The 18,031-nt window shown below is 56.3% G+C and overlaps 1 protein-coding gene across 11 annotated transcripts in view; it reads right to left on the bottom strand.

Moving 5' to 3' along the window:
• UHRF1 (ubiquitin like with PHD and ring finger domains 1) overlaps positions 1-16,015 on the bottom strand; it is a 33,349-nt gene extending 17,334 nt beyond the window's left edge. For 3 of the 11 annotated variants that reach the window (XR_004349348.1, XM_032628188.1, XM_032628192.1), the window contains exons 1-5: positions 15,867-16,000; positions 14,391-14,557; positions 5,511-5,786; positions 4,728-4,888; positions 1,956-2,171 (exon numbers count right to left, since the gene is read on the bottom strand). Coding sequence is in view for 9 of the 11 variants with exons in the window: in XM_032628188.1 (XP_032484079.1) it covers positions 1,956-2,171; positions 4,728-4,888; positions 5,511-5,786; positions 14,391-14,543 (806 nt within the window). In the remaining 2 variants the exon portion in view is untranslated. Of the gene's footprint in view, positions 1-1,955; positions 2,172-4,727; positions 4,889-5,510; positions 5,787-11,694; positions 11,819-11,924; positions 12,088-12,262; positions 12,286-14,390; positions 14,558-14,878; positions 15,118-15,203; positions 15,741-15,866 lie in introns of those variants that run through there. The other 8 variants (XR_004349349.1, XM_032628189.1, XM_032628193.1 and 5 more) reach the window with 8 other exon arrangements.
• Positions 16,016-18,031: the final 2,016 nt, after the last annotated feature.

Below are 18,031 nucleotides of genomic sequence, written 5' to 3'. Positions count from 1 at the left end.
GTTGTTCCAAGGGTCAACAATGTATGCCATGTGGGACTTCCCTACTGGTCCAGTAGTTAAGACTCTGGCTTCCACTGCAGGGGACACAGGTTCGATCCCTGGTCAGGGAACTAGATCCCGCATGCATGCCACAACTAAGAGTCCACACGCCGCAACTAAGAATTCCGCACGCCACAACTGAACGATCCCGCATGCCACAACTAAGACCCAGTGCAGCCAAAATAAATAAATAAATGTTTAAAAATAAATAAATAAATGCTTATATCAGACCTACAATAATCTAAGTTGCTACCTCAAAAAAAAAAAAAATTACAAAGATGAGACCAGGGAATTCCCTGGCGGTCCGGTCCAGTCCAGTGGTTAGGACTCCGACTTGCACTGCAGGGGGCATGGGTTCGATCCCTGGTCGGGAAGCTAAGATCCCACATGCTGCAGCCATAACTAACTAACTAACTACATAAATAAAAATATTTTTTAAAAAAAGAGAGCAAAAAAAAAAAAATAAAAAAAGAGAGCAGAAATCAAAGAAATGGAAAACAAGAAAACATAAAAAAGAAACCTAACAAAAAGCAGGTTATTTTTAACAATCACATCACCGTACCACGGCTGAGCCCTGGGCCCTTGCCCCTCAACGCCCCCATCGGTCTCCTCCCTGGTCTCCCTGCGGCTATGCTGCCCCCTACAGTCCATTCCCGGCTCGGCTGCCCGAGTGATGATTCCTAATCATAGGTCGAAGCCTGTGGCTCCAGTGCTTTCAGCTCTGATGGCTGCCAGCAACAGAGAATACACACCAGTTCTGCACCACTCCCGGCCATACCTTGAATGCTTCCTTCCTCCCTCTATCCCTCCACTCCAGCCCACTGGCCTCCTCGCAAGGCCACAAATGCACCAGGAATGGTCCTGCCCCAGGGCCTTTGCACTTGCTGTGCCTATGCTCAGGACACTGTTGCCCCGATAATCATGTCTATAAACAATACATACAATGGAGTATTACTCAGCCACCAAAAAAGACGTTCATCATGAAACATGGACGAACCTTGAGAACATTATACTCGGTGAAAAAAGCCAGACACAAAAGGACAAATCCTATGTGGTCCCACTCATAGGAGGTGCCTAGAGTCATCACATCCATAGAGACGGGAAGCAGATGGTGGGGGCCAGGGGCTGGGGAGTCAGTGTTTCCTGGGGACAGAGTTTCAGTTTGGGAAGATGAGAAAGTTCTGGAGATGGATGGTGGGGATGGTTGCCCAACAATGTGAATGTACTTAATGCCACCAAGCTGTGCACTTAAAAATGGGTAAGATGGTAAGTTTTCTACACACACAGAGGCAAGGAAGAACAGGGCTCGGCAAACATTTTCTGCAAAGGGCCAGATGGTAAATATTTTCGGCTCTGTGGGCCACACGGTTTGTTTCACAGTTACCCAGCTGTCCTCTTGGTGTCCTCCTAACACTGAGCAGCCAGTGATTCAGTGAACAGATGGGCGTGGCCTGGTGCCAATAAAACTTTATTTGCCCATCAGGGGCGGGGCCGGCCCTGGCCTGTGGCCAGCAGCCTGCTGATCCCTGATGTGAAGGGCACCTCCATGTGGGTGTGTGTAGTTCGGTGTACGTTCAGGCCTGTTTGTGCACAGAGTAGCCCTGGAAGACGCCGGGAACCATCATGTCTCCAGAAAGAGGAGAACCAGGTGACCAGGGGACAGAAGAGAAGGGAGAATATTTAACTGTGTGGCCTTCGGTACTTTCTGGATTTTGCCCCTTTTAGACTTTTCACCTGTTTGCCAAATTCAAAACGACAGACAAAAGAGAACAAGGAAGCTTGAAATCTCTGCCTGGGGCCCAGAGACAGTTCCCTAGGTTGGGGTGAGCAGGTGGGGCATGGAGACCCAGAGAGGAGGCAGAGACCAGGCAGAGACCAGGCAGAGGCCAGGCAGAGGCCGGCAGGCACTGACTCACCCGATCCTGACGTTGGCGTGCAGCTCCCGCACCGTCCGGGTCTCACGTTTCCGCAGGATCTCCGCATCGTACCAGAAGCCACGATCCTTGGGGTTGTCAGGGTTGTAGTTGACCATGACCATCTGGCCCACCTCCAGGTCCTGCCATTTGATGATGTGTCGGGCGCGAGCCCGGACGTTCCGTGAGTTCATCTGCACCACTCCGTTCTCCGGGTAGCTGGGGGAGGGGGGGAAAGCCCCACGCTCAGACCCCAGGTGCCAGGGGACCTCACCCCCTTGACGAGAGAGAGAAGCCAGGCGGAGAGGGCCGCCTGCTGTACGGGTTTGGGTTGTGCTCATCACAGCAGCCTGGAAAGCCCCCTCCCCATGATCTCATTTGCTGGTGTCAAAAACACACAGCTAGGGCTTCCCTGGTGGCGCAGTGGTTGAGAGTCTGCCTGCCGAAGCAGGGGACGCGGGTTCATGCCCCGGTCCGGGAAGATCCCACATGCCGCGGAGCGGCTGGGCCCGTGAGCCATGGCCGCTGAGCCTGCGCGTCCGGAGCCTGTGCTCCGCAACGGGAGAGGCCACAACAGTGAGAGGCCCGCGTACCGCAAACAAACAAACGAAAACAAAAGAAACAAAAACACATAGCTATAGTGACACGTTCCAATTACAGAAGGTGCTGTGGGTTGAACTACATCCTCTAAAAACCTATATTGTGATTCCAACCCCTGGCACCTTGGAGTGGGACCTAATTTGGAAATAGGGTCGTTGCAGATATGAGTTCAGATGATGTCATAATAGAGTGGCCCTAAACCTAGTGACTGATGTCCTTACAAGAAGAGAGGATGAGACGCAGACAGAGGAGAACAACACAGGAAGAGGAGGCGGAGGCTGGTGGGATGTGGCCACAAGCCAAGGACTGCTGGTCCCACCAGAAGCTGGAAGAGGCAGCAAGGATTCTCCCCTTCAGGTTCCAGAAGATTCACAGCCCTGTCGCCACCTTAGTTTTGGACTTCTGGCCTCCAGGACTGTGAGAGAATAAACTGTCGGAGCAATGCTAGTGGTACTTTGTTACAGCAGCCATAGGAAACTAAGACAGCAGGAAATGCGAGGAGGGAAGAACTTAGCTTCTTCCACATACATGTGTTGAAAGTGATTTTTGTAAAGGGATATACATTATTTCGTTTATGTAAATGCAACATACTAGAGATTAGAAAATGATAAGAAGTCATTATTCTGGATATGCAGGAATATTCCAGCCGCCTCAAAAAAGGCATAAAATAATTGAGCTAAAAGTAGCATATTCTATTAGCAACAAAGTTAAGCCTCAGCTGTGAGGGGGACAACCCCAAATCTATTGAGACTAGCTCTATAGCCTGGTACTCATTATTTTTCCTAACAAACCACCAAGTACAAGGGCTGCCCAGTTTTTCCTGTGAAGGACCAGATAGTCAATATTTTCGGCTTTGTCATCAGAAGGCGTCTGTTGTGAACATTCAACTTGGCTGCTATTACCACGAGAGCAGTCACAGACAAGGTGTAAACGAATGGGTATTGGTGTGTTTCGATAAAGCTTTATTTACAAAAACAGGCTGTGGGCCAGATCTGGTCTGAGAACGAGTTTGCAACCCCTGACCAAGAGGATGGGAATGTTGCAAAAACTGCGATTCACTCATCCAATTACTCCCGTAATTCTTAGAGCTAAGCTTAGGATGTGCCAGAAACCGATGTAGACAGTAGGGACCCAGCAGAGAACCACAGAATGTGAGCTCCCTGTAGGCAGGCACGCTTGCCCTCTGTTAGGTACTGAACTGTATCCCCCAAATCCATACACTGAAGCCCTAACACTCAATGTGACTGTATTTGGAGACAGGGCCTTTAGGGGGTGTCATCAAAGTTAAATGAGGTCAAAAAGGCAGGGCCCTAATCTAAGGGGATTGGTGTCCTTATCAGAGGAGGAAAAGACACCAGAGCTCGCTGGCTCACTCGCTTGCTCTCTCTCTCTCTCCATGCACACAAAGGCCATGTGAGGATGCAGTGAGAAGACAGCCGTCTACAAGCCAGGAAGAGAGCCCTCACTGGAAACTAACCCTGACTGCACACTGATCTTGGGACTCTCAGCCTCCAGAACCGTGAGAAAATAAACGTCTGGGCTTCCCTGGTGGCGCAGTGGTTGAGAGTCCGCCTGCCGATGCAGGGGACACGGGTTCATGCCCCGGTCCGGGAAGATCCCACATGCCGCGGAGCGGCTGGGCCTGTGCGTCCGGAGCCTGTGCTCCGCAACGGGAGAGGCCACAACAGTGAGAGGCCCGCGTACCGCAAAAAATGAAAAAATAAAATAAAATAAACGGCTAAGGTTGAAGCCGCTCAGCCTGTGGTATGGTATGTTGTTACAGCCGCCAGAGCCCACTCAGACACACTCTGTGTTCACAGACAGGAATCCCCCATGCCTATCGCAGGGCCTGGCACACAGTGAGTGCTCCATAAGTACTGTGTATTCCGGCGAGGGAGAGAGAGGACACCTAAGATGGTTTCACACAGTGCTATGTGGTATGAAGAAGATGGCACAGGAAACAGGGAGACTGCCACCCTGAGGGGACGACTGGACAGGGTTCTCCGACGAGGTCCCCACGACGCTGGTCCTCAGGGTGGGGGGGGCCTCTGTGTGGTTTGGGAGCACGAGGGTGGGATCTCAAATCCCGATCATCACCCCCAAGGCAGTTCCAAACTCCAGGTCCCACATCCATGGAGCCGCCGTCCCAGGCCCGCCCACCCCACGGATACTCACTCGTCATATTTCACATGATAGACGATGTCGTCTTCCAGCTTTGGGCTGGAGGTGGAGCTGCAGGGCTCGTCCTGGGCCGGCACCTTCCTCGTCACCCTGATGACCTTGGCCTCAAACCACGCGCCCATGTTCGTGTCCCTCGCGTCCACGTACTCGCCAGCCTGCGGGGGCAGAGAGCTCTCACTCGGCCCAGGGAAGGGATGCCTTACGAGCAAAACCGCCACGAGCCTGCTTTGGTTCCTGGGCCCGGATGCTTCTACTGTGGCACTGAGGACACGGGGCCTGGGTCGTTCTCCAGAGGGAGGCGGTCCCGGGCCCTGGGGGGGTCGGAGCAGCATCCCCGGCCCCACCCACTCGATGCCAGGTGACCCCCGGTCATGACAAGCACAGATGTCCCCAGGCACCGCCCAGTGTCCCTGGGGTCAGAACACCCCTGCCGCGTGGCCCAGGGAGGCCAGAACTGCCCATTTTTCCGTAGAAGCTGGGAATCCAGATCCTTCCGTGAAATGTCATGATCTTAGGGGGCGGATGGCAGCAGATCAGGACTTTGACGGCCCCTGCGAGGACCACGGGGAAGACACCCACAGGCCCGGACACGGGATTCTACTTTAGGGGTTAGGAAGGAATCCCTGAGTACCTATGTTTACGCCAAGGAACCCTGGGGAGATGGTCCCGACAGGACGGGGGTGCCCAGCCTCGGGGATGGAGGGCTGGGGGGCGCTCCAGGGGTACAGGCACCAACCGGGCGGAGCACACCGACCCCGGCCTCCGCGGGAGCCCCACCTTGTAGAGGCCCAGCTCCGTCTCATCCCACTCATCCTCGTCGGCCTTCCCTTCCGGCTCGGCCGCGGCCTCGCCGCTGTTGGAGGACTTGTCAGACTCGCTCTGGGCCAGGCAGCAGCCAGAGTCCGTGTCGGAGAGCTCAGAGTCCCTCTCCTTGCTGCCACCGCCGGTGCCACCGCCGCTGGGGGCAGGCAGCATGAGGCTCTGCCGGACCAGCAGCTGGATGGTATCGTTCAGGCGGACGTCATAGTCAAACAGCGTGTGGCCGTCCTCCATCTGCAGGGACACGGGACTAGGTCAGCAGACACAGAGAGCTCACCACGGGCGAAGGACCGCACCAGCCCTCGCGGTGGCCCCGCCCTGGAACAGACCAACGGCAAGTGAAACCTGCTCAGGCCCCGGGGTGCCCAGTGACCACTTCCTCAGGGTCCCCAGGCCCTCTCAAGTGAGGACGGCTGCTGCCACTCGGGGAACGTTCCCCGGGAGCACACAGCCTAACCCCGCTGTGCCGTGGCTACGCATCGGGTATCAGGGGAGGTGTTAATACTTTATGTGCTTTGGAACTTCTGTTACAGTAAACACACATCACCTGTACCCCTGGCTCTCAATCGAGGGTGATCCTGCCCCCAGGGGACGCTGGGCGATGCCTTAGGGACATTTTTGGTTGTCATGATAGGTTTGGGCGCGCTAAGGATCCCCAGGACGGCCCCCACAGAGAATGACCTGCCCTGATGTCCACAGTGCCGGGGAGGGCGAGGGAGGGAAGCTGGCCTGCATGAACCAAAGGGTGGGTGCCCCGTGACATCCATCAGGTGCCTTATAAGGCTCTAGTTCAAACCTCATCCACTCAGGCCGCCTCTCTATTAACTCCTTTGTGCTAATGAATTCCACCCACACTAGTCACTGGCTGATGGGGAGCCTGGGAGCCGGCGGGGCTCTACAATCTGCACCAGGCGTGACTCATCAGGTGTGTGAAGGAGTTTGTCTTCTGAACTGCATCTCTAGGGCAGCCCTAGGGCACAAAAGGCTTTGCACTGGGGCTTTTATTAGAAGCTGCCCCAGGGCACTCCGCCAACACCCAACGGTGACCCTCAGCCTCCAGAAGACCCTAAGGCAGGCTCTGCTGACCTCCTGCGATCACTCTGTTGGGGGGGGGGCCATCATGGACACCGCAGGGGGTGAAGGTTGAGCAGCACCCCCTGGATGCTGGGAGCACCCCCCACCCCGGTCGTGACAACCAACTGATGGCCTCAGACATCACCCAGTGCCCCCAGGCAGAACAACCTGGTTCAGAAGCGGTGCCCTAAAGGAAGGAAGAACACACAAAAGATCGGCTTTCCCTCCTTCCCACTTTTCAACCCAAAGCTGGTGGTTCAAAGGGCTGATGGCCATTGATATGCAAACAGCACCTGGGGTCACAGGGAAGACAAGTTCCAGGGCACTCGCTGCAGTAGTTGTTAATCCTTATTCATCTTATTCATTGCAAACCTGAGAATCAGATGGCTGATTGACCCCGCTTCTGGAGAAAGGCACATCTGAACACACCAACACTCGCCTGCAGCTGCAGGGGCCACCAGGGTCCCTCCAAAGCCCACCCTGGACATCCGGGCCCACGCTACCTGTTCACCCGGAGCCCAGCAAGAGCCTCCAATGTGCCCACCACGGCCCAGATGGCAGAGGGGGCCAGGGAGTGAGAGAGCGCCAGCCCTCCCATACGGGGCCGACCCAGGACAGCCGTGACAGCGGGGAGAGATGACACGTGTGGTCACAGCAGCATGACGCACAGAAGCCCAAGGGTGGAGCAACCCAGGGTCCACTGATGGGTGAATGGATCAACACAGGGTGGCCATCCCCCCTAAAAAGGGGTGAAGCACTGACACTTGCTACACTGTGGATGGACCCTGAGAACACGAGGCTCAGTGACAGAAGCCAGACACAGAAGGACACATACTGCCAGAATCCACGGATAGGACGTCCCTAGAGGAATCAAACAGAAACTGGATTCACGGTGGCCACGGGCTGGGGAGGGGGGTAAGGGAGTGATCAAGAAACGGCGCAGGGCTTCCCTTGGAGGTGATGAAGACGTCCCCAAATCGACAGTGGTGATGGTTCAAGTCTCCGTGAATACACTGAAAACCAGTGAATCGCACCCTTTAAATGGGTACATTGTATGGTATGCAAATTATACCCCACTGAAGATTTTTTTTTTTTTTTAAAGAAGAATCTGAAAAGGCTACAGACTGTATGATGCCAACGATAAGACGTTCTGGAAGAGGCACGACTATGGAGACATTAAAAGGATCAGTGGCGGCCAGGAGGTAAAGGGAGGGAGGGAGGGAGGGAGGGACGAACAGGCGGAACACAGAGGCTTTTTAGGGCAGTGACACTATTCTGTATGACACCATAACGGTGGATACACATCATTACACGTTTGTCCAAACCCATAGAGTGTACAACGCCAAGAGTGAACCCAAACGTAATCTATGGACTCTGGGTGATGTTAAGACGTCAACATAGGTTTATCAGTTGTACCAACTGCACCATCTGGTGGGAGACAGCTGTGCACAGTGGTGGTGGGGGGCAGGGCAGGGGGTATATGGGCAATCTCTACCTTCCTCTTAATTCTGCTGTGAACCTAAAACTGCTCTAAAAATATAAAGTTTGTTAATTTCTAAAAAAAAAAAAAAAAGTAGATGGAAAAAATAAAAATAGATGGAGAAAGACAAGTGTCTCCAGCACCACTATCATAAGGAAACCAGCAGAGAGTAAGCCAAACGTCATTAAAAACGATGACAGGATGCAGGCACCCGGTGCCCAGTGCCTCCACAGCTAGGGAGACACCCCTCAGCACTGCGGACATTCGGGGCCGGTCATTCTCTGTGCGGGGCTGTCCTGTGCACCGTGGGGTGTGGAGCAGCCTCCCTGGCCCCATCCACTCGATGCCAGGAGCAGCTTCCCAGTCGTGACAACCACAGACGTCCCCAGACACCACCCAGTGTTCCCAGCGGGGCCGCACGGCCCCGGGTGAGAACCACTGAGCTAGAGGCCCTTAGGTGCGCACCGGAGGGACAGGTAGCCCAGCGCCCACTATGCTCACGGCAGCATCGTTTGCAAGCAAAACTGTGACTGGTTCCTACCAAGGCATGTTACACAGCTGCGTGTGACAGTTAAACACAGGAAAGTAGATGCGTCTGCCACACACGTCAAGGGAGGGAGGATGGTTTCAGAGGATGGGAAATAAACGGAAGCACGGGGGGTGGGGGGGGGCGGGGGGGAGAGCCGGGGCCGGGCTTCTGTTTTGCAAGGAGCACTGGGACGGAGGTCAAGCGGGAGATGGGGCAGCAGAGCTAAGGGGGGAAGCGGAATGCACCAGAATGGCAGCGGGGGGTGTGCAGGGAGCAGCAGGGAGCAGGGGTGGTCAGGACCGGGGCCGCGGAGGGAGCAGTGGAGGAGCCGGGTTGCATACCCACTGGTCTCCTCTCTCCCGGCATTTTCTACCCATGATACCAGCCCCACACGTCTGTGACGGGTCTGAGAGCCCGAGAGACAAGAGGCACTCACACCCACACACCCGCACACACACACACTCCCCCCTCCCAGTGCACATTGGACAGAGGCACAAGCAGGGTGGGCTGGGTACGGAAGGGGCCACGCGCTGGGGCAGGCTGGCCCAGGGCTCTGCCTACAGGACGGAATGCACGGGCTGGTCTGACTGCTTCCTGGGACCCCCTCTGGAACATTCCAGAAGGGCCCCACAGTTGGGAGGAAGGCGCTCGCACGACCGCTTGCCATGGTGAGAGGGTGTGTGTCAGGTGTCCCTCTCCCCAACGCTGCTGGCCCGAAGCTGTGCACAGCCCGTCAGGAAGCGTGGCGGGGGAGGGCTGGCCCCAGGCAAAGGGACCAAATGTGCCCAAGTCTAGGTTCCTTCTAAGACCCTAAAACTCCAACTGAGGCTACAGGCATTAATAAAAGCTGCGCAGAGTGAATGGCAGGCGAGCAGTACCTGAGGTTGCAGGTTCTCACGTTAAAATTAAACGTGCAGTTAAAATCCCGCATAACCAAAATTCCCGGTGAAAATCCCTTAAACTGCCTGTAGTAAAACATATACACATGGTTTGGGGCAGGTGACCCTGCTCCGCAGATTCAGGTGTAAAGGCAAAGCCGCCCAGGGCATTTAGATCACATCCCTCTCTTTTTTAATCGGGAAGCTTCCCGGACATTGGGAATTCTGGGCACACGCATGGCACAAAGTGAAATAAAACACAGAGACCGCTTTACAACACAGCTTCCTCTCCGAAGCCTGGATTCGAAGCTCACCACAGTGACACTTCCGGCTCACTTTCTGCCCCCTCGGGGCATTTTGTGGGGATACTTTTCAGGCGCTGAGTGCTGCCCAGAGGTAAAGAGCACAGGCTATAAACACCCCTGGGCTTGGCAAGGGGTGGTTCTCCTGCAGGCTTAGAGGCGGCCATCAAGAGCAGTGGAGGGTGTAAACCAGACCGCAGGCCCCCTAGGAGGGCGCGTGAGCTCCAGGCCAAGACGGACCTCCGGCCAGAGGAGGGCAGGGGGGTCTGTAACGCCCGATGGCCGGGCTGGGAGAGAAAGCACGTGAGACACCACGCGGCCTCCCCTCCTGGGGCTATGGCCCCAGCCCACGCCTTCCCATCTAGGCCTCCAGGCCTCCGCAGCAACCTGGGGTTCAGGCCAGACAGACTGATGGATGGACAGGGAGGGGAGGGAAGAATAGGTACGAAGCAGGATCCCGGCCGTGGCACAGGGGCACATTTCCCACCAGGGCGGGGTAGGGGGACACGACACAGAGGCACGACCCTCTCTTCACGTCCCAGCCCATCCATGGGTAGGTCCTGACAAGTGAACTCTGCTCTCTGACCCCGCCGGGCCACAGCCGAGGCTATGCCCTGGAGCAGCATTTCAGGGGTCTGCAAGGCCTAGGCTATCTATCGCGTGGTGACATCGTGATGTCACTGGCCATCTTCGGCCTCGTGATCCCGCAGGGGTACCAGAGCCTGTGCCTAAGGGAACGTGCCCTCGTGTTTTCTCAGCTTCCAATTTCTAATAGGATAAGAAACGACAAGACATGGTGAACATCCACAACACTCTTTGGGGTGCTCTATCGCTTTGGCGGGTGGAAAGGGGTCCTCAGTCCAAACAGTGTGAGCACCCATGCCCTGGAGAAAGACGCGGTCCGGCACATCCCACGGCTGCCTGCTCCTGAGGTACAACCTGGATCTACCACCCCAGGAGGAAGCTTGCAAGTAACTGCCACACCCTGGCCAGCGGGACAGTTCCAGCTGTCCCTGTTTTGTAAATAAAGTTCTACTACGACCTGAATCAGGACACACCCATTCATTTGTGCTCGGTGTTCAGTTCAGGACTTTCCATGGCAGAGGTGAGCGGACAGATTGCACAGCCCACAAACAGTTACCACTGGGTCCTTAACAGAAAGGGTTTGCTAATCCCTGACCTAGAGGGCATGTCTCCAGCCAGGAGCTCTGGGGGTGGGGAGGGAGGGACCCTCCCTCATGCAGCCCAGCCGGAAGGACAGGTCTCCAGGAGGAGACTGTCTTATTTGCCGCCTAACCCTGTCCTTTGGGAAAACGGGCTGACATTCAGGAAAAGCCAATCCAGCAGGGACATCTGGTGAGGCACTGTGACATGAGTGACCCTCCAAAGGCCATTCCTAGGATGCCATTTCACCTGATCTTTCAGACTGCTTTCCTAAGTAAATTACCTACTAAATCATCAGTTCTCAACTGGGGACAATTTTGCCCCCAGGGAGCACTTGGCAACATCTGGGGACTCTGTGATCTTTATGACTGGGGGAGGGCTCCTGGCATCAAGTGGGTTAGACCAGGGAGGCTGCTCCACACCCCACAGCGCCCAGGACGGCCCCCCACGGAGGATAATCTGGCCCTGATGTCAGCAGTGCCCAGGGGAAGGCCCTGCACCAAATGATTTATTGCTCCTTTACCGTGAACCAGGCGCGAAGCTCAAACACCAGCCCCCTCCCTGCACATCCCTGCATCCATGACCTCACTGAATTCTCACCGTGCACATGCGGTGGGTCCGCAATTAGCCCCACCTGATGGGAAAGCACAGAGACTGACCCTGGCCAGAGACACTTGGCCAGGGCACTTGGGAAGATTAAGCGCAACCATTGTACCTGACTGCGTTAAAGGCGCCACAAACGACAGCTACTGCTATTTTTCCGGGCAGCCAAAAAAAAAAGAGGCGCCAGATGCCTCTCGCCTTCGCCCAGCCTGGGCCGGCGCCTGGCGTCCCTTCCCCCATTCGGCTCCCTGCATTTCCGTCAATCAAGTGACATAACCGCCAACCTATTCAGCCTAAGCAAGCCGCCACGAAACCCTCCCATATCCTGGAGAAAGACTCAACTCTTGTTCTGCATTATTGGCTCCCTCGACCTCACTGCAGACCTTGGACTGAGATGCCGTTCCTTTATAAAGGAAAAACAAAAGAAGGGAAAGGATCTCGAACACTCTCTAGAACATTCCGTAAAAACAACAGCTCTCTTGCACCCGCTGGAAATTGCACTGCTTCCTATCGTGATTAGCCCAGTCTGTTTGTAGACCTGACTTGCTTCAAGGTGCTATTGCTGCGTGCCTTTGTTCCCCACCCTCCTGGCACTGTCCACACCTCCGGTGAGGCTGGGCCACTTCCTGGTCGCGCAACCTTGGGGAAATTGCATCACGGCTGAGGCCTGGCCTCCTTACCCGGAAGACAGAACCGGCTACGCATCGGCCCGCTGAGCGGGCTGAACGCAGAGTGAGCGCAGGGAAGGGAGCGAGTGGCAGTTAGAGGTCCCGTGGGAACGTGGAACCTTCTGAGAACTTCAAAAGCTGTGCTACGAGGAGAAAGGCAGGGTTCAGAGCTGTCTCTCAGCGCAGATATCCTGATGATTAGAGGCCCGATGCTTATCATCACACTTTTTAACTCACACAGACGTTACGGAGGCTTTCGTAAGCCTTCGTGTGGATCACCTATTATGTTCCTGATGCAGGGAGGCAGCGGTCTGGTTACATGGGTGTAGACATTTGTCAAAACTCCAAAAAGTCCACTTAAGACGTGTCTCTCACTATATGCAAATTACATCTAAAGAAACAAGAACCACAAACAAACATTGTACTCTAGTTAAGGACAGGCAATGCTGAAGGGTTTAGGGGGTGACGTGAACCAGTGCCTGGAACTTTCTCTGCAATGCATCCCCCAAAATAAGACGGATTGGTGGACGGATAGAGGCAAGGGAGACAGCTGCAGTGATAAAGCAAACGTGGGAAATGTCAGTGCTAAGAGCCACGGGTAGGTGTTTAGGTGTTCACGGCTCTTTGAACTTTTCTGCATGTCTTTGAATGTAAAGATTAAAATGCACGGTGCCCAGCCCACAGCAGGCACCCAGAAATATTCACTGCCTTGAACTTAAGGGAACTCGATCCAACCCGCCTTTGGATGATGCCACGAACTGTTTAGCCGGTGCCCGCAGGCGGTCTTCAGAAACTCGGTGGAAGGACCTTCTGCTGAACACAAAGACTGAGAGGCAAATCAAAATCAGTTTGGATGCTGCAAAGATGAGCCCCCGCTGGAGGACAGGGGAGAGAAACAGCATCTCAGGGGAGCTCCACTCGCGGCCCTGCCTTTTCTCCACCCGCGCCAGGCACGTGACCGCAGTCAAATCCCCCAGTTCGTTCGCCAGCTCGGCTTTCCCTCCCCAAGGCGGGGAGCGTTAACTCAGATGCTTAAGACATTCAAGTCCTCGTATCTCGCACAGGAAGGAGGTTAAAGGTCTCGGAGGGTGCCTCAAGCCCAAGAAATTAATCATCAGGTCTCATTTTCAGGAGGCAGGCAGGATCCTCCCAGCCCTCAAAAAATCCTGGCCAGGCGGGGAACATTTATTTTTCAATCTAGACACCAGATGGCGGCAGCACCCAGTTCAAAACGCGACAAAAACAAAGTCATAGAGCCCGACTGAACACTTTTAATCCCATGCGCTGTCTATGCCGAGGTCCCTACAGGCCACCCAACTCCAGGGTGGCCCCAGCAGATGGGAACAACACTTTCTGTCAGACCATCTCCCACTCAGGGAAATCCTACTCACAGCCTGGCCTGCCGTCCCCCCTGCCCACGCACCAACAAGAATGGACACCCTCAGGGGCGCCACTAGAGAAAATGTCCCCAAAGTGGGCAGCCCACAAACCAAGGGTGGCCATTTTCAATTGCTACAGGGGCTGGGGGTGGGGTGGGGGAATCTCGAAGAAAGGAAACCTAGGAGCAGGGCCAGCTGAGCCCGCAGAAAGCACAAACCCCTGATCAGGGGCGGCCCCGCTGCCGCCAGAGAGGAGGCCCAGAAGTGGCGGAAATTCCTGATTAGCAAGCGCCATCTCCGACCCTGAATAAGCTGATCCAAATTTCTAGAAAACCCCGTGGGGGTCGGAAGCTAAATAGGTGCAGACCGTGGGCCATCAGCGTGCGTGTTTCAAAGAAAATCCTGGTCCCTTCCGTCCTAGCGTCTCAGTATTGATTCTAGGCTTTTCCTCGAAATTCATCAGCCCTCCATCGGCCACCTCCAACTTATTTTTTCTAGAAATTATTTTGAGGGGAGGGTCAAAAAAAAAAAGGCGGCGGGGGAGTGGTGGGCTGGGAGTTTAAAAGCCCCCAGACGCAACAGATTCGAGTGCCTGATGTGTCGGTCTAGGAGTCGAGAGCCTTTGTTCCTCGCTCAGACACTGGAGGTTTCTGTGGAGAAGCGGACCGGACGACAGGGGAAGAGTGTGTGTGCGGTGCCTGGATTGAGGCAAGAACAAAGGTGCCGGGCGGGCAGGCGGGCAGCCTGCAGGGCGGGTTTACCTGCTTGCCCCGGTAGAAAAGCCTCTGCAGGCCTGGCTCCACATGGAACAGCTCCTGGATCTTCTTCCTCAGCTCTTCCACTTTAGTCAGCCTGGACAAGGAGTCCACAGTGTGGGCCACCTTCCCATCCATGGTGCGAACCTGGATCCACATGGTGCCTGCTGGTGCTAGGAGGACAAGAGAGCAGGACCCCTCGGTCAGTTCTGCCGTCACCACCACCACCGGGCTGTGCCATACTCAGGTCACCCTTGCTATTAATGTCCAGACTGTGGACAGCGGGCAACTCCTGGAACGCCCTCCCAGCCCCGTAATCCCCCTAGACTGCCACGGCTGGCCCAGGGCCTGGCTGAGTGAATTAAGGAGTTAAAGCATTAGTGAGTAGCACCGGTGGAGGACTGAGGAGGGAGAGGAAATTGGCGGAGAGGAAAAAGCATCCTGGACCACTCAGTCAACCCACCCTGCCTTTCACAGAGGAAGAAAAAACACACCAGCGTCCAGAGGAGGAAAGGGGACACAGCCAAACGGTCAGGGGCCGAGTTTGTTCATTCATCCATTCATTCATTCCCTGGATGAATACTGACGCAAGAGGAACCCAAAAGTCCGGCTCGGGTTGGAACTTCAGAAGTCCCAGGGAACTCAACTAAGTGTGACCGAAGGGGAAGGAGCCCACCAGAGACCCGGGAGCTCGGGACCCCCGGTGCTCGTGGCCCCCCGCCGCCGCCCCCGCGCGCGTGCGCGACACACCCGCCCCGTGGTGGCCATGGCAACCGGCCGCCCCGTCCCGGTCGCCCCCGCGCGCGCAGCGCTACTCACCTCAGCCCCACGGCTGTCCCGAGCTCCAGCCTGCGTCTCCCGGACCCCGACGCACGGCCCCGGAGCCCCTCTTGTTCTGCCGCCCGCCCGCGCGGGCCAAGCCGGCGAGCCCACGCCCACCCCCACCGCCAGGACCTGCCGAGGGGCCCGCGCGCCAAGTCCCGCCCCCTTCACTTGAGCCGCCTCGATCATTGGCTCTTCCGCGGCCGGCCGCCCCGCCCTGCTCGCTCCCCATTGGCCCAGACGCGCCCGGGGACCTAAGGGCGCGCGAAATCGGGCTCGGGCGCGACAATTGAATCGCGGGGCACCCCGCGCGCAGGCGCGGAGCCTGACATCCTCCCCCGCGGCTCGCCGGGCCCTCCCCCACCCAGCCGGCACGACCCCCGCGGGGCGCCAGGGATGTTCCGCTCGCCCCTGCCCGAGCCCGGGCTGCCAGGGGCGACTCCTAAGGGCCGGCAGGGCTGGGGGCAGAGCCCGAGACCGCGTGTAGGGCAGCCCTGGCGCGGGGGACGCGTGCGCCCGTGCTGGCCGAGAGTCCCGGAAAGTTTTGCAAAGTCAAGGCGCTGGGTGCGCCGAGTCCTGCCCGCCCCCCACCCCCCCGCCCACCCGCGCCCTGGCCCGGGCTGGCACCCCAATCCGCCTGACTGCTCACGATTCACTCGCCTTATTTTGCGCCGGCCCTTCTGAGGATGGCAAAGGAACCGCGTGTGTGGCTGGGACCCCGCGCGAACGTGCGTGCGATCCCGAGCGCCCGGACGGCCACCACTGCCCGCTGCGCTGCCAGCTGCTCTGATTTTTTCCCGCGAAAACTTGGCGTTTGGGAGTTGCGGGGCCACAGGAGGCCGCGCCGGGGGCGGGCGCCTGCCTGGTGATTGGCCGCCGCAGTGGCGGGAAGCGAGAAAGGGGGTGGGGGGCGCCCCCGCCTCTGTCCACCCCCCCCCTCCGCCCAGCGGGCCACGGCCCCGCCCAGCCCTGCGCGCTCTGCTGGGCGCGCCCAGCGTGTAATGGGGTCGGGTGGCGGGACCTGAGTCCCCCCCCACCAAGGGTGCCCTTCAGGAGCCCTAGGGATCCCCCCGGGGGCAGAGGCCCCCAGCGTAGAGACCCCCGACCTCCTAAGTCCGTTGCTTCAGCCCCTCTCCCCAGGCATGCACTGACCAGTAGGGCAGGAAGGCGGGAATCAATGTCTAAATTCTGCCGGAGAATTTGAGGGGACCCCTCCCAGGAGACCGCCTGCACCCGATGACGGGCCTCATCGCCCCAGCCTGATTTCCTAGCGTCAGGGCTCGCCAGCGCTCCCCACCCTACCCACCCGCAGGGCTTGTTTGCTGGTTTTTCCCGCCTCGTTTTCCCGCCTTCTCCAGGCTGTCCAGGCGGGCAGAGCTGCCCTCCCCCCTCCGCCCTGCCTGCTCTGCTCTGGCCAGTCTTGGCGGGCATACAGTGACCCATGCTAGACACCTACAAAGTGCCTGAACAGGGTGCTCAGAGCTGGGAGCGTAAGAGTGGGCAAGGTCGACCCTGTTGGTGGTCTCCCGGGACGTTACACTCTTATCTGGGGAGACCAGCAAGAAATGAATAAATAAAGCAAATCATTTCAGATACCGCACATGCAATGAAGACAGAACAAGAGCTGGAGAGTGACCAGCGGCCGTATGGGGGGTGGGGAGAGAGGGTACTCTGGTTAAGGTGGAGAGGTGGGCCTCTCTGAGCAGATGACATTTGAGCTGAGATCTGAGATGAGACACCAAGGACAGATGGGTCAAGGCGGGAAGAGCAAACTCAGAGGCCGGAAAAGGCTTAGCGATGGACGGAGAGCAGAGCAGACACAGCAAAGGGGAGGGCCGGCAGGAGCTGAGGAGGTCAGAGGGGTGTCTATAAGACCTCGCAGGCCACCAGGAGGACTTTGGTCTTTCTCCTGAGAGCAGTGTGTAGCATGGGAGGGCTGTGAGCAGAAAAGCGATGAGCTCCAATTTATGTTTTTACAAGGCTTCTCTCGCCACATGTAGAGTTCCTTCTGTCTTGGCGCGGGTACTTCTGCTTTTGTTTCCCCTGGCGGTAGACAGATTAATGGCCCCCCAAAGATGTCCACATCTTAATCCCTGGAGTCTGTGAATGTAGAAACTTCCATGGCAAAAGGGACTTTGCAGAGGGGATTAAATTAAACATCGTCAGATGGGGAGATTAACCTAGATTATCTGTACTGGCCCAATGTCATCACAAGGGTCCTAATAAATGAAAAAGGGTGGGAGGGTCGAGTCAGAGACATAACGATGGAAAGAGAGGATGGAGTGATGAAACTTAAAGGCAAGGAATGTGAGAAGCCTCTAGAAGCTGGAAAAGGCAAGGGACAGGTTCCCTCCTAGAACCCTAGAATGTAATCCTGCCAACACCTTGATTTTAGCTCCACTTCAGACTTCTGACCTCCAGAACTGTAAGAGAATTAATTTGTGTTGTTTTAAAGCACGGACTTTGTGGACATTTGTTATAGCAGCCAGAGGAAACTAATACACTCCAATACACGAAGTCCAGGTGCTCCTGTTAATTTTCTCCACCTTCAGGACTTCCTCAATGCAACTGATTGCATTTCTGGGTGCTCAGCCATCAGCCACGTGGAGACCACATCACAGAACATGTAGGCAGGCCTCCCAGAGCTTGTGAGGCAGATGAAATCTTCCACATTGACAACAGCTGCCCCAGGAACCCAGCCTGCTCCTGGCGAGAGCATAGCATCCATTTGTGCCGGCTGTTGCTAAAACTCGTGGCCAAAAGAAGAAATAGACCATATATTCTTCATGTACATTTGGTGCAGGGCACAGCCCAGGCTCCTTGGA

Source organism: Phocoena sinus, chromosome 3 (genome assembly GCF_008692025.1).
Source record: "Phocoena sinus isolate mPhoSin1 chromosome 3, mPhoSin1.pri, whole genome shotgun sequence".
NCBI classification, from domain to species: domain Eukaryota; kingdom Metazoa; phylum Chordata; class Mammalia; order Artiodactyla; family Phocoenidae; genus Phocoena; species Phocoena sinus.
Note: the sequence above shows the minus strand (reverse complement) of the source record. Positions and strands in the feature narration are given on the sequence as shown.